This window comes from Gavia stellata, chromosome 6 (genome assembly GCF_030936135.1).
Source record: "Gavia stellata isolate bGavSte3 chromosome 6, bGavSte3.hap2, whole genome shotgun sequence".
NCBI lineage: Eukaryota > Metazoa > Chordata > Aves > Gaviiformes > Gaviidae > Gavia > Gavia stellata.
The window spans coordinates 17,985,518-18,002,016 of NC_082599.1; the positions used below are offsets into that span (position 1 = coordinate 17,985,518).

Below are 16,499 nucleotides of genomic sequence, written 5' to 3' on the forward strand. Positions count from 1 at the left end.
GTCCTCCCTCCTCTAGCCAATAGAGCGCGAGCCTTTCCTTGGCGTGTGTCTGTGTACGGGGGGGAGAGAGGGCCGGGGTCGGGCCTGGCGAGCGGCCGTTGGGCTCCGCGCGCCGCGGAGACCCGCCCCGTTGGGAGGGGCCCGGCGCGCCCGGCCCGGCCCAGCGCGGCGGCGGCGATGGGGAGCCGGGGAGTGCGGCTCCGCGGGTAGAGGGAGGCTGGGGAGCGCCCGCCCGCCGTCACCCGGGAGGCCCGGCCGCAGGTAGGAGCCCCAGCGGCGCGCAGGCGTCTCCTCGGGGCGAGGGGGGTCGATGCCGCGCGCGGGGGTCCGCGAGCTGGCGGGGGGGGGCCCTCGTTCCCCCGGGACCGGGGCGGGCGCAGAGCGCCGCCGGGGCGGGGGGCTCCGAGGGGCGCGGCGGGGTTGCGCCGTGCCGGTGGTACCGCCGGGCGGGGCGGCTGGTGAGTGTGAGGGGATGTGGCAGGTGCCGGGCCGTGGGGGCTCGGCTGCGGGGGTGTGTGGGGGGGTCCGCACCCCCTGCGCGGGGCGCTGGTTCCAAGATGGCCCCCGCCCCCACCGGCCAGCCGCCGCCCGGCTGAGCTCCCCGGGGATGTGCGAGGCGCCCGGGCGGCGGGGCAGCCCCGCGGGGCCGTGCCCGGCTGCCCGCGCGGGGGTTTCCCTCGGGCTGAGGTGGTTCCCGCGGCCACTTGCAGCCGCGGTGGTGCTGTGAGGGGAGGTCTCGATCGCGCCCGCGGGAGGCAGGCCCGGAGCGGAGACCTCCCCGCGGGCACCGCAGTGAAATCCAGTCAGTGGGCGAGAGGGCGGGGGAGAGGTGAATTTAATCACGGCTAGTGCTTCGGCTCTGCCTCGCTTCTAAAACCTGCCGGGCTGTCGGGAGGAGTTGAAGAGAGCTCGTTTATAGCAAGTAATGGATGTGACTAAACCATTAAGTGACATCAGACCAGGCAGCCGGACTCAGGAGACCTATAAACTTTAAATTAAAGTTTATCAGTACCATGAGGTATTTTTATGAATTGGCTCAGAAAAACTTAATTCACCTGTGAAACCGGCTCCTTACTGATTTTGTTAATGCCTATGTTTAATCTGTGTGGAACAATAAATAGTATTAATTTGGCATGTTGTACGTGAAGAACGTAGATGATGATATTTGATGGAAAAGCTCGGAAGAGCAGTAGACGCCTTTGCATGCTACTTTTGTGCTTTCACCTCTGAATTCCTAGCTTCGTTTTGTTTAATCTGTATTTATAACAAACTGCTGTTCTGCATTTCCAGAGCTTTTCTTTGGTTTGATTTGATTTCTTAAACAGCTCGCCACATCTTTGCCTTCCCTCTAAATAAACTGTAGAATAACTTCAGGGGCAATAGCTTTCAGTGATTTTTTTTTTTTTTTTTTTGAGTTCTTCCTTATGAAGAAGACTGAATAGTCCAGACAGTGGTGACCAGCATCTTTAGACCTCGTGGCAATCTTCAGTACTTGAATTCAGCATTTGTTTTTTACAGTTAGATTTTTTTGGATGAGGTTCAGAGTTCTTATTTTAAATTTACTTAGATCAAGAGCACCATTTTAAGAGGCATGTTTTTTTTTTTGTTAAAGTTATCTTTTGTGGGTGTTCATTTTAAAATACAGTAATTAGAATTTTCTTATGAGGTATTATCATTATCTTTCAGGTCCCTTTTATGAAGGGGTGTTTACATCTTGGCCAAATTTACAGAAGGATCTTACTTAATTTACAACAAGGTTATTCACTTACTAAAAGTATTGTTTGCTCTAATTGATGTGGATGATCAAGTCTCTAATCTCACTTAGAATTAACATTAGGATTTTGCTAGATGTCACTGTTTGGCTTGAGTAAGTTTTTTTTGTATTCAGAATGGATGATTACATGTAGCTTCTAAAAGCTGTCTTAAAGCAACAGTTAATTTACATTTTGGGATTTAATCTCGTAGAGCTAGGGAATGAATGAATGACTGAGACTCATCAGTTTCAACTGTGCCTGTTCATTCATCAGAATGAAAAGGAGTAAAACAGTAAGCTAGATGGTGAAAAGTTGATTTTAATTATTTCAGACTCAGAATAGCTTTGGACTTTAATGTGAATGTGTTTATATTTACGTGTGTACACTTAAAAGGAGACAGAGGAAGTCCCAGAGCTGCAGATCTCTGGCAGTTGACAGCATACATCAAGGAAGGGTTGCTGTATGTTTACTCTGTTCTTGTTCTTTTCTTTAGACATCCACTAGCAGTCCTTGTTAGAGACAGGATACTGTGTTAGATGGACCTTGAACCTGAGCTAGTATGGCATTTTTGTGTTTGTAATAAAATGTTTTCTGTGTAGTAGCATGCAGTTTGGAATTTAAACTTTAAATTAGGCAGGTGTCAGAGCTGTAAGTTTTTAAGAGTATAGTATAAAAGTCAGTACTATGTGCAGAGAAAGCCGGCTAATGAATGTACTATTACTTTGGATGCTTATTTGCATTTTTGTTAACATTTATAGGACATCCGAACTCCTGATAGGAAATGGTCACAAGTATGTTTTCTAAGTGGCAACTTCCAGTCCTTTCCTGAGTGCCTTGTGGGAGTACCGTGCTTCTCACGAAGATGTTGTTGTTGGAATCTGCTGCAACTCCCATCTGTTCTTATGATGTTGAAACGTTGCATTTCACTGAAACCCCAGCCTTAGTTCCACTTTCCTGTGCTGAATCTCTCCTTCTTACGTGGCAAGCGCCTGGGCACCTGTGAGCCTTTCATTTTTCTCTAGCATATGGAAGGGAGCAGAAGGGATCTATAAAAAGTAGTTCAGTAGCATCTTCCTTCTAAACTGGTTCCTCTGCATGAAGATTTACTGTAGAACTTGCTATGATAATAAGTAAAAGCAGGAAAAAAATCCTGTCTTGCTGCTAGCAAAGTGTCTGTTAGTCGTCTTCTAGAGTATCTTTTGGAAAGCTGTTGCAGTGAATTAAGCAAGTTTCACCATCTAGAACTATGTGAATTATGTGTAGGAGTCATGAAAGCTTCCCACGTAGTTGTGCTAATGCAGTTTAATCCCAGCCTGTGGTGTATATACTCTTCCTGACCCCATCTCCTGAAAAGTTTTTATCCTGGTTGCTACTGTTTCTTGTTCCTTAAGGAAAAGATGCAGTATAATAACCCATCCCTTCCTAATTTTAGTCTTAGAAATATAATAATATAAAAGAATTTATTTATATCTGCTTTCAGTGGATCATGGGTGTTTACATCACAAGTTATGTAGTACTTACCTAATACAGTGCCATGCCCTGTATTACAGAAGTAGAGAGATGGGGAGCAAACATGACTTAATACACTTCAAATAACTTTTGCAGTGCAGTATCCTTAACATCCCTTGACATGGGACAGAGCTAGTGGTCTGAACTGTCATGTTGGCTGTTATGGCAGGTCTGAGAACAGCTCTGACTTGGTGTTTGTGTATTTTACAGAACATTTTTGAGCATTACCATGAGGTATTCAGTAAAGTTCTTCGACAAGTGAGTTTCCAAAGACAGCAATAAATGATAAAGATACATTGACTTGCTCTTTACTTCAGCTAGCAGTCTTTCCTTTAGGGGAAAACCAGCAGAAAGCAAAAATAGCATGTGTCTGAAGATGCACAAAACTTCACTTTGGTGTTCTTGAATATCTATGTTCATTATGCTTAGCTACCAAAGAACACAACTTGAATTTTCTCTCTGTTTTGGAAGGCTAACAAATTCCATGTGTTCTTAAGCAATAGCAGTAAGCAGACTAGTTTTCAGGACTCCACATTTTGTCCTGGAAAAAATGGTTTCTCAATCTACATTATGAATCATGGTAGAACCAACCTTATCTCCCAGTTGTTAGCTTTGGAGAAAAGATGAGCTGCTAATGTAAAATGGGTTTTAGTATATTTAATCCCTTGGGATCACATCTTGTTGTTGTGGCCAACACCTTGGTTTTTGTCACTTTTCCATTCAGATGTGAAGGCTAATGTGATCCCACTATGGCCGTTCTTATGTTAGTTATACGAAATAACAGATCAAGTTAAAATCCAGCCTAGGCAATACCCCCTTTAAAGTATGTAATCTTTTAATGAAAGAATATTTTAATAGAAGAGAAAAGAATCAACCTTGGCAGTTGTTTGCTAGTTTTAAAGAACAAAAATTCAAGCTTTCTTGGTTCTCAAACCACATGCAGTATAGTCAGTGATGTAATAAGCCTGCAACCAAAAGCTCCTGAAATGAACTCATTGTTTACATCCTCAGTGACATCAGTATTTAAAGATAGTCATTGAACCAGTCCATAAACTGTAACTACAAACTATCCTATAGAACTATGAAATTTGTAGTTTGCAGTGTGCAGAAGAGATGGTGACATATGAACATGGAAAGAACAGGCCCGTTGTGATGTTTTCTACCCTGTTTTGACTGTTAGGTGCCTGCCATACAGGTAACAGGGTTGCCATGCTTCTGTTCCCCACATGCATTACAGAATCACTACGGTTCTGTGGTCTGCTGCTCCATTTCTGCTCCTGCAGTTTATTGCCAAGAGGAGACATAAGGTGTTTTCAGTTTGTACAAGGAGTAGGCAGTGGGTAATGCCAAGAGGAGTGTTGAAAAAGACATTTGCTGAATGTCAGTGTGCACAGCTAGTAATGGTTTTGAGGTTATTGCTGACTTTCCAAAGCACAGTGATTAGCTATCATGAAGCAAAGAAATGACCATCTTTACTACAAGCATGAAGTCACAGGCGCTTAAAGGATTTTCAATATGGACTCATTAAGTGCAATGGGAGAAGGCTTACACCTAAAGTTTTGTACCAGAACTTGCATATTTTTCACGTATAAAATGTGATTATACATCTCTGAAGTCTTATGGATACTTATATGTTGGATAAAGCTTACCCGTACCCATTTTGAAACCATTATTTTGCTTAAATACTGCTTTAAGACCAATTTGCCTAGGACAGGCATGCAGGCAGAACAAATTTGCAACTTGAAATCCTCTCTTCCTCCAACTTAAATAAGTCTCTTCTAACTTCTCTTATTTCTGCAGGGCTTCATAGAGAAACAGTTGTTGGGAAGTTAACGACTTTAAACTTATGCTCCTAACATTTAGAATAAAAAGATGAAAATACGTATTATTTCCAACACTGACTAGAACCAATGTAATATTATTATTAGCCTTTCCTTTTTCCTTCAGGCTTCATAGATTCTCAGCTCCACAGTCTGGAAAATGCGTATCTTAAGTACCTATTGAAGTAAAGACGGTCATCCAGGTAGGATTACCTTACGATTACTCTTTTCCCACTGTTTTCTGATACTGGACTAGGCTCTCTCTTGTTTTCTACTGTCCTGAACAATGTGTGGATTAGTATGAGAGACCAAGAATAATTTTTTATCATGCTTAGTATTAATAAATAAAGCTGTGAAACACCATTGTACCAATATGTGGTCTAAGTATTGTTAATTGTGTGTTGCTTTATTGTCTTGTAAAGACAGCCTCTGTTTTTTGAGTCAAGAATGACTAAATTTTCTTCTGTTATTTCATGATATATGGTGGTATAAGTTTTGAAAAAATAGGAAACGTGTTGCTACTACAGCCAACGGTTAATGATGACTGACTGCAAAACACATTGCACTATAAATTGTATAACAAGTTTAAGAATAGAGTAAAACTGCTTCAGAGCTACTAGTTATGTCTCAGAACTTGGAAACATACACATCTGTTTATATAAAGAGCATAAAAAATCTTCATTGCATTCATAATGTATTGTTTGGTGGACTGAGCTTGGCTTCAGCAAATGAAGCTGTTCCAAAAGAAATGATGTCGTTTCAGATATGAAATGCAGAGCTGCTGTTTCACAGACAATATGCCATGAATGCTATCTAAAGAAACGGACTTGACATTGCCAATTATAAATAGAGTGGAATATAATTATTTCACACATTACATGTGGCCAAATCAGAAGCTTCAACTGGCAGATGGAGAGGGGTTTTTTAGAAAACACCTTGCAAGTTCAGCTGATAAAGCCTTGCTTTTTTTATCTAGAAGAGTTGCAAAAAGAGAACTGATCTAAAGAAACAGTCTCACATTTCTTCTCAGAGGCTTACAGATACAATAATGAAGGTTTTCAGTGGCTTAAGAGATACTGTGATAGACGTTTTCAATGAAGAGCTGTTCATGAGCAGTTAATTATCTCATTGTAATCTGGGTCATTTGGGAAGCTGTGAACACAGTTAACTTTTGTGTTAGGCTTGCACTGTAAGTGAAATGTGCGTGTGGAAGGGGGAATGCTGAAGCTGCATCATCTTGAGACTAGCAGTGCTGGGGAATTGACTAAAACCAACTTCTGAATGAACAGCTTGCTCCCTTGTTGAGGTGAATAGAGGCTAAAGTCTAACAAGGGTATGAAATCTCAACTCTATAGATCATATCTAAAAATCCTTGCTCCTCCCCTGATGCTTTCTTTCCCACCAGTCCAAGGCACAGTAACTGCTGCTCCCACCAGGACAAACAGCAGCCCTTTGTTAGCTTCTTGCCAGGGGCACACCCTGTCCTGGCTTTGCTGCTGCTCTCTTGCCATCTGTAGATCCTAGAGACCCTGAAAGGAGCCTTTTGCTGCCCAGTCTCCACGGTTAACTGCTTCAGTAAGTCTATGTTACCTCCAGTACATATACAGCTAACTTGTAAGTTCAGTCCTGCCAACTTAAGTTCTAGCATTTAATTTCCTATGGGGAAAGAAACATTCAGTCTGTACTACAGAGCTGTTGTAGGTTTCTTACTCAAAGATTGGTTACTTCTCCAAAGATCCAAATCTGTTACTTTAATAACATCAAAATTAGATGTGCTGGAAACTTGTCTTGGTATTAAGAAGACACTACAAGTACTATAGCCCAGCAAGTCTTAAACTGCCCTGATCGAGTTGCAGTGCATGGCTCCCTGCTTTGAAAGCTTGTTGTGTGTTTGAAATATGATATAGACAGTGACTTGGACCACCTTCCAGCTACCACGACCAGTCTGAGCAAGGGTATCAAAATGGCAAACAAACCTCAGGGGATAAAACTGTGAATGGCATGCTTTGAGGTAAGTGCTGAGTGGTGCCTTTGGTCCCTCATCTGACTGCTGTGAGAGTCATGTGCCTGGGCCCTGAGACCTGGAACAGGTTGGGCGAGACATCCTGAGCGCTTCTGAAGGAAGACTATCCAGCTTCAAGAAATCTTGATGGTTAAAACGGATAGCAAAAATAATGTGCAGCAGCTGAGTACTGAGGCAAGATAGAAGTTGGCCTTCCGGCAAACACGTTTTTGGAAGGAGTGTAGAGAAGACACATGTTGTCCTTTGTTTAGAACCATGGCTACAGCTAGCAAATGTGGATGGTTGAATACTGTCGTAGTTTCCCCTCTGTTCGTTTCTACTGGAAGGTAACTACTTCTAGTGGATGGTGGGTATGCTAGCACCCAGGCCAAAGGAGAAATTGTGACTGGAAATAGCAGATTTCAGGACTGCAGCAGTGGAGGAAAACGTCTTTCTGGGCAATCAGATCTGGAAAGTTCTGCTGTGAATGCCACTAAGAAAAGGATTCACAAGGCAGTTACTGGAGGAAATGGGAGTCAAAGGAACAGTTCGACAATTGGAAAAAAGTTGAAAACTTTATTGTGCCAGCTGTAAACAGCTTTTGTTTCCTACAAGCTACAAAACCTGTTTTCTACCACTATGTACTGTATTTAACATTAATTATTTTAACTCCTGATTTAATGGTAAATATGCATTTATTACTTAGTAAAGGTAGTTAAGATTCCTTCTCATTAGGGCTTTTTACTGAACTTGTTCACAGTGGTAAATTAAGGCTGTTAAATACCTTAATTTCAAAAGGAAAAAAAGTTAGGGTGGGAACAGAAGGGTGTTAGAAACCAATACAGAAATTTCGATAAAAGGAAGAATCTGTAGCTGACATGGCTGTGGAGGAAGAGTTTAAATATTTTATGTACAGAAGGATATTATAGCAGAGTTGTAAAACATTTTTTTTCTAGATACCTGATTTTAAAAGTAATGTGCAGACATTAATATGACAAATATTTGAATTCTGGAATGAAACAGACCCCCACATTCCACACAGCACAGGAGTCTTAAGTGATACCTGTTAGGAAAGGTTTGCAAACTCAATAACCTTTCCTCACAGTAGGACCTGGCTGATCTGCTATTGATATTTAATAAGTCATAGAATACCAAGGAAACTTCAGAAACCTTGCAAAATGCTACTTTTCATATTTGGAGAAGAGCTCGTGGGACTTGAGTGACCACTGGTTGGTTATCATCATGTTAACTGACTGAAAAAAGTACAGAGAAACATAATAACCAACATCTGTAATATGAAGACAGGTAGTCTCAACCCAGTAACTCTTTACCAGTGGTTCACTTCTGGCTCAGCAAACCAAGGTGGTATTAGACTTCTTTTTTTTATTGTTCAGAATTAAAACATCCTGTGGGAAGATAGGTTTTAGTTAAATACTCTTTTTACTGTTCTGTGAATAGAGGCAGACGGCAGCTGTAACACAATATTTAATTCTGTAACTTTGTTGAGTAGGTGGACAAGTGTAATCGATGATGACAGTTGAGTAAATGCCACTTCATTAATGTTGAATTTACATTTTACTCCTCAGACTTTCAGCTTTATCACACTATTTAATGAGTTCCGGCTAGTGGTTTTGGCTTCCTATGTGTGATAGCAATTAAATTTGAAAGAAAACAGGAGGCATTCTGGTTGCTTTATCCAAGTACCAAACTCACCATTTTACATGCTGCTAGCTTACATCAGGGAATTAAACCTCTCACCTTCTTAAATCACTTATTCTGTCTTCTCTAATGCTTTAATCTAGCTTGAATATAGCATTAATATTTAAAATATATGTATCAGTTCAATAGACACATGCATTACTTATCAAAACACTGCAGCTTATTAAAATAAACCTGCTGTCATCACAGGTGAAAATCTCTGGAATGACATGTACAATGCACCTGCTGGCACCACATTTTCACAGGCTGGTCAGTTGAAATGGTGGTGGTACTTCAGGAAGAAAAAACACCTTCATGATTATATGAATGGAGTATCTCCAGATTCCTGAAAAGAAAATGTGGTGTGCCCATTAATACCATCTAAGACTAACAGACTATAGGAACAGAAAAGTATTCATTTAAGTAATTGTACTTTCTGTGGCAGTTCAGTGTGTTTGTGCTAATAGTTTCCAATATGTCAGAGCAGCTACATGTGTTAATTGAGATTTCTTATGTTTGCCCACGTTGTGAAGATCTAAATAATAAATGAAGTTATCCCCAGTTGTCCAAAAGTAAATCTCATCTTGTATTGTGGTACTTATGGCTAAATAATTTGTTTAGCTGCTAGTTTGCAGCTTATATGGTTCCTCAGGTTTGGAATGAGAATGAGTGTGTCTTTCTTCCACTGCCTGCACAGGACATGGTCAGAGCTGCTGTGGTCTGTCTGCAGAATTCCAGCACACTTCTGTTGCTCCTGGCTCCCAATCTACAAGGACAGTTTCCTCGCTACAAAGACCAGATGTCTTTGTCCCTTTCCTTGCAGTAGGCTGCTTCTGATTCACTGGCTGGTCAAATTCAAATGCTGATTTCCCTTCTATTTAGGTGTGCATTTGAGAGGACAGTAAGCAAAGGGGTAAACATCCCTTTTGTGTTCTCCAGTTAGTGCTGGCCTTACGACCTAGTGCTATTCCATCATATATGAATTAAAAGCATACCTTTACCCTCTTCCTCTTTCAAACAGGGCTAGTTTTTGATTCTGTCGTAACAAATGTTAATGCCTCGTTGCTGTTGCAGCCTTGTATCTTCTGCATAATGGAAATTGTGTCCTCTTCCTCTGTATCTCTTTTGCTGCCTTCAAAAAGAAACATATTTCTCTGTAGTTCTTGGAACAGTTTTTAAAGACCTTGTATGTAATAATACACCACTATAAATTAGTAAGTAATGACATGACCTTTTCTTCTCCAAAACTCATTCTTGACTAGTATGCTGAGATATTATCTCCCCACTTGAATGCTTGACTAGAGATGAGTTTTGATATGGGCATGCATGACAGGCACACTTGATAGCCTTGCTTCCCCAACAGAGAAGTGAAAGCTTCATGCCTGGTTACCTTGTGCCAAATGTTGTGATGTTTATTACTATGTTATGTTTTCTTTGCCGGTTGTAGACTGTAATAGGAAAGGTAATCAAAAATCCAGTGTTTGCATTGGTGCAAAGCCACTTACACGTTTAGAAACTAGAAGTTACAAATACATGGGAAGGTATAAATTTCCTCTTATTGGTAATTAGATTTTTTCTTTCTGAAAGTTGGGTGTTTTTATGCATAAACTCTTTCTTTTGTATGCACGTTACTGTATATAAATTATTTTATAGTGTATGTGCTCAAGTACAAGGCAGTGGTCACTGCAAGGAGACTGAATTCTTGTGTGCGAGCATACCTCTACAACTGTTACGAAAAGAAACATTTGACCTTGAATTTTAGATAATTGTTACAGCAAACCTCTCTCACTAATGAGCCTTCCCTACCTCCTTTGACAGCGAAGCGTTTCTTAGGCCAAGGAAAAAAAGCAAAAAGAATGATGAGGTGAAGAAAGGAAAATGTCAGGTGCTTACCTTTCTTTTGGTAGAATCAGCATGTTTCAGGAAAAAATCTTCGTGAACTACTTCTGTTGGATGAGAATAGAGTAGTAGTACTGTATACCCAGAAAAGGTAAAGCTAAAGGAAAAGGTCATCTAATCTACTGGATCCTACAGGAATCTTGTAACTAAAAGAGGGATAGGAAAAAACTTTAAACTAAAGTCTCTTTTATAAGGAGTTAATGGGTGAGCTATTCTGGTCTCCAAGTAAGAAGCCGGTTTCAGCCCTAGCATATGAATTAATGTCACGGTACCACTGTCTAGGTCAGTGGTTCCCAGTCAGTAAGTTGCATTGTCACGAGACAGTGTTTGTTCTGGTTTTCCTTTTCTTTGTTAGGTGATACTGAAGAGAGAATAGTATGGTCAGGCTGGCTTGGACTTCTCCTTATGATAGTCCTTGACTTGATGCTAAGACCTTGTCTCAGTGTAGCTCAACCAGGTTGTGTTCTCGTGGTCAGGATCAGGCAGGTTTCTTTCTCCATTGCTTGTGTCTCATCAGAGGGTCGCTGATTTGACATTTTGTCTTGGGAGTCTTTAGCTTATGACTTGGCATGTGATTGTACCAGCTGCCAGAATGACCTATGTAGTTCTATGAACTTGGAATTAAATATAAATAATGAAAGGGGAAAAAAAAAATCTTGCTAATAAAACTGCAAGTTTGTGTAACTTTGTCACCCCAAGACTTGGCATAAACGTAAACTTGGCATTTGAGATCCAGAATTTTTCTACAGGAATTGCCCCAGTCATATTTTCAAGATAATATTTCAAAAAGTATTGTTTCAAAATAAGATACTAAAAAAACCCTGTGCTACTTGGGACATAGTATTCCTTTGCTGTCATTGCAGTGGCATAGCAAAATCATTCAGTCTGCCTGGAAACCGGCCAGGGGTGAGTGTAGGAGAGTAATCAGAATATCTGATAGGGAATTCTGTAAATTGTCTGTGGGTGCAGCTTGGGTGCAGCTTGGAAGAAGCAGAAGACAGAAAGCGAGTGCATTTTGAGATAGGTGCAATTCTTAACGTCTGCATGTTTTCTGACTGTTCTAAGTTAGTTTTTTATAGACGGCTTTTCCTTTTGTATGCTTTGTGGTGCTTACAGTGTTTCTGAAGAGTTCAATTTGCCTGTTTTTAATGCTTATCTTAAGGTAAAGGACCTTTTGTGATACAAAATATTCTTTCTAACTGTTCCAGTTTAAGATAAGTTTGTGCAAAAGTGAATTACACTTCAAGCAATTTGTGTGTTTACAATTTTGTAATATTTAGAGGAATGAAAACTGGTTCAAGTAGATTTCATCCTACGATTTAGCCACTTTTGGGTCAGACTGCTGAATGTCAAAATTTAAATGTCAGAATGCACACGTATTGTTGTAGTTTTGTAATTTGATATCTAATCCTATAGCAAAATAATCAAAACAGTCTATAAATGGCTAAGATAACTGAAATTTATCTTAGCATCCAATATATCCCCTTCTGTATGTGATGGGGAGAAATGCAGCTAAAGCTGAGATAAGTAATCCCACTTCCTGGTACTATACAGATCCACTGGTGGATTACGAGGAGACTGTTACATAGGCCAAGGAGCAGAAATCTATTTGTTACTTCCAGACAAGAAATGATCAAAGGCAGGAGGTGGATCTGCAACAAGGATTTGAGAGTGGTCATTTGAGCTTTGCATCTGTTGCTAAGGACCAGCTTGCTGAAATTAGTAGGGTAGGTCAAGTAAAACACGTCCTCTTATGCTCAGTAAGGGCTAGCGGGAGGTCCTTGGTAGTATCTTCTTTCAGCATACTGTTTTTAAACTTGTCTGAATTATACAGTCATATGTCTGGAATATACTATAAATCAGATGTGCAGGCTCTCATAGTGAATAGAAGTGTATGCTATTTTGATTACAAGTTTAAAAAAGCATTGGTATTCTAATATAAGCAGATGAACTAAAATGGTAGGAAAATGTTGTGTTGTGACAAACTAACTGAAAATGGATTGTAATGTTCTCTTGCAGCTACTATGCTCTGTACTTTGCTAAGAGACTAAAGCTAAGAAAACACAGTTTGAAATTAATTTATATAAACTTTACTGCTCAGGCACAGGTTTTACTCTTGTTCTACAAAACTTCTCTATGTGTTTAACCACAATGGTTTTGCAAGGGATAGGGAGAGGGGAAATCAACTGAAAAAAGGAAATTGCCTTTGAATTCTAAATACAAAGTGAAATTGTGTGCTAAGGAAGGAAAAATTATATATTGTAGGTCTGCTGACGAGAATTTAAGACCTGTTATACTTTCTTCAGAAGTGACCAAGAGAGGATGTATGGGAAAAGAGAATAACAAATAGCTGTAAAGAAGCCTTTGTTTTGGTGTAGCAGTCTAGCTGTTGACAAAGATTGATATAAAAACTTTTGTCTCTGAGAGGCTGTGTCTGGACCATTTGTTTTATAGCAGTGAAAGAACTTGTTCTCAAAATGTGTTTTAAGTACTTATTTGAATAATTGGGTTTTAGCCATTACAACTTAACCAGCTATTGTAGAGAAAAAAATATTTCCTATAGTTTGCTCTTTTATGCTCCAGGTAGTTTCCTTGAGTGTCCTGAGCTTGTGTGTTATAAGAAGTAGTGAATGGTCGTGTTTGGTTTGCCTTTGATGTACAACTCCTGATGAGCACTCATACCTCCCCCTCTTCTACAATTCACTTAATTGTTGCATTTCAGTATGAGCCTTTAGAAGGGAACAACAGGATGCATGGTGTGATCAGGGACTTTGCGAATAAACAGATAGAGTCTATCAGCCAAAAATATGTTGCAGCTTGTCTTCAATTTCAGATATGCTGCAATAATAAAACAGATATAAAGATCTCCCCTAGCCAGGCCTATACCTGGAGTGTAAAACAGTCTTCTAGCCTGAAAGACTTGTGGCTAGAGGTAATATTCTTTATTAGACGAACTCGTATACTTCATTACATACATCTTTAGATGTCAAGCAAGTTGAAAGGCTGGTGTGCCTGAAAGACTGTCTGCTCTTTCAAACTATAAAGCTTAATCTAATAGAGTATGTTAGTTCTGCAGACTCATTGTGTTTTACCAATTGTCTTAGACCATCATGGTTGCTGCAGTTTTCCTGGTTCAATAGTTGACAGCCAGTTTTGAATCATCCTGTCTGAGCTGAATGTAGTAATGACTGTAGCAAATAAAGAGCCCGTTGAGTGTGTTAGATGTAATATTGTTTTGGGTAAGATGATCTGCTATGTGTGCAGAATGCTAGGGGTGCAGATGATAGGACTGCCTAGTTGCATGGAGACCAAACAGGCTAAGCTCTTTCAGATTTGGGAGCGAGTACTGCATGAGGCGTGTGCTTTCTGCAGCTCTTGTTTGCAGAGGGAGCAATTTTTTGGCATGAAATTACGAGAAGTGAGGTTATGGGTCTAAGATGTTTTATTAAAAGATAATCTGTGAAATTTATTATTGGCAAAGTTTGTCCCGCTGTGGTATTAATATCTGGTTTTGCTTTCTGTGGTATAATGATTCTCAGGTATCGCCTGACAGATGGTTATATCTTAGACTTCTATCGGAATGATGTTATTTGCTTGACGGTTATTGTTCTCTTAGGAACGCAGGACAGGAAAGTACCTCCCTATTCATCAAGTTTATTTTCATGCTTTTGTAGGCTTTATGTCATACAGTCATAGACATATGGAGCGCTGTCTTAAAAGCAGCTGGGCCTTTTCCCCTCACTGCTTTAATTAGAAGCCTGTTCCAATGCAAAATTGCCCTCAACATGAGGAAGCTGCTTGTAATGTTCAACCTAAATTTATTCATCATCAGTTGGTAATAACCAGTTCTTGTGCCAAGATTGTCCTTTTATTTTAAGTAGTTTTTTCTTACTGTTTTATAATTATCTCAGTGTGTTTATACACAGCCCTTGCTTTTCTGCTCAGCTTTTACTTTTGCTAGGCTAAGGCCAAGTCCTTGCAGTCTCCGTTCAGTTCTGTTGTTGAAACCTGGAGCAAAATGAAGGTAGGGTACTTGGAGACTTTTCAGCTTTCACATAGCAGGTTTTTCCAGTTCCCTGAGAAGGGTGTGTCTTATTCTTTGTACTATTGCTGATAAAAGAAGTGAATAGTAGCTTCCTTGTTATTGCAGTGCACCAACAGAAACACGAAGATAGAAAATTTTGTATTTTAAACTCTCTGAACATTGTCTTCGACTGGCGAGGTTGTTCAAACAGTAGGGACTTGCTGTATATCTTCTAATTTAGCAATGCAGGCAATCCTATGACAGTGGTGTTGAAAGGCAGGCAGATGTTTGATTGCTTCAAGTGTGTGAGTTCCACTTTGTGTTTTTTGTTTTTTTTTTTCCTCAGGCTGTTAAATGTTCAGTTCAGTATTCTGTGGCTGATCTGTGCACAGACAAATTCTTTGTGCATTTTTAATGAGTTACTGTGAAAATCTGTGATCAAAGATAAGTCAGACCTATTACAAAGGAATCAAAAACTGGAATTATGTTTAAATATTTTTCTGACTAATATTTATAGATACTTGCTACTTCTAAGGCTCTTGATAAATCAAAGTACTCTTCAAAGATTTATATTCTTAAAATATTAATGAAAGATGTAAAAGGTAGATACATTTTGCAGAATTTAACTACAAAATTTTAAAAAAAAAAGAGTTTGAAGACGCTTCAGTAGGAAGTCCTGACCTACTTTCTTCCCATTTAAAATCCTAAAGGCTGGTGTGTTGGAAAAAATGAAACAAACGCTTAACACTGTTTAAAATGCAGTGGAAGGTTTTGTATCCCAGGTTTAAAAAAGAACTTAAGCCTTCTAATGTTCAACACCACAGCTCATAAAGATTAGGCTTCTGGCTAAGAAAGTATGGAGGCAGGCACCTAAGGACCAGTTAATTTGCTTATTTGTCCAAGAAGTAGTAGGCTTTGATTCTAGGTCCTTCTCAACCTGAGGGAGCTCAAGCCCACATTTTTCTTTTCTTATAAGAGTGCCATAACCCAGTCATTTGTGCTTATGTAAGTGACCTAACCACCAGACTGCAGATTCAGACCTAGTGTCTTGTATCCATCAACTTGAATTTTTGGCTGCATTATCATCAAATTTATCAGGAAGGGTGGGGCATTCCTGTGCAAAGCACCCTGCAGGCTGATGAGCTGGGTATTTTCTTGGAACACAGATTCAATTCTTCTCTTTCCTTTCCAGGAAAGGAAATTCTGCTACTGGAGAGTAGTAGAATCTACATCTAAATAATGTGGTTTTATTCTAATTTAAGATTCTTAGCAATTGTTTGAGTACTGTTTTCTACTTAATGTTTGTCCAGAAAATGTTTTAACAGCCTGAGATACTGTAATAAGGAAATGGAATAATAATGGCTGTCATTGATCTCATTGCTTCTGGGGATGAAGTTTCAGAGGTGTTTCAATTTGGGGCTATTTTTTTCTTTTTTTTAAACTCTCATGTATTTTTTTTTCTAAGACAGACATTGTGATTTTGAATCCTGAAACAGGAAAACAAAAGGGAATTTATAGCTGTTTTGATTTAAAATAAATAAAAGAAGTTTTCTGTATGTGCAGGCTATACTGGGAGACCCAGCTATGAATCTACTTCCAAAGTTAAAGAATTTTTTTTGTTTTTCTTCCTAAGTGGTGGCATAACACTTATGCAAAAAATTGCTTCTCTCTTCAGATAAAGAAGGCAAGATTACAGAAAATGGGAGATCTTAGAAGGGCATAACCTAGTTGGGAAACTTACTGGCTGTTAAATTTCCAAAGCATTCAAAAATGAACTTGCCATGTGTGTTTCC

At 39.8% G+C, this 16,499-nt stretch overlaps 1 protein-coding gene across 1 annotated transcript in view; it reads left to right on the top strand.

Annotated features, from left to right (window-relative positions):
* Positions 1 to 310: 310 nt before the first annotated feature.
* The window catches only part of MPP7 (MAGUK p55 scaffold protein 7), a 151,793-nt gene continuing 135,604 nt past the window's right edge, over positions 311 to 16,499 (top strand). Inside the window, exon 1 of the mRNA XM_059818799.1 lies at positions 311 to 458. Within this exon, the coding sequence (XP_059674782.1) occupies positions 311 to 458 (148 nt within the window). The remainder of the gene's footprint in view (positions 459 to 16,499) is intronic.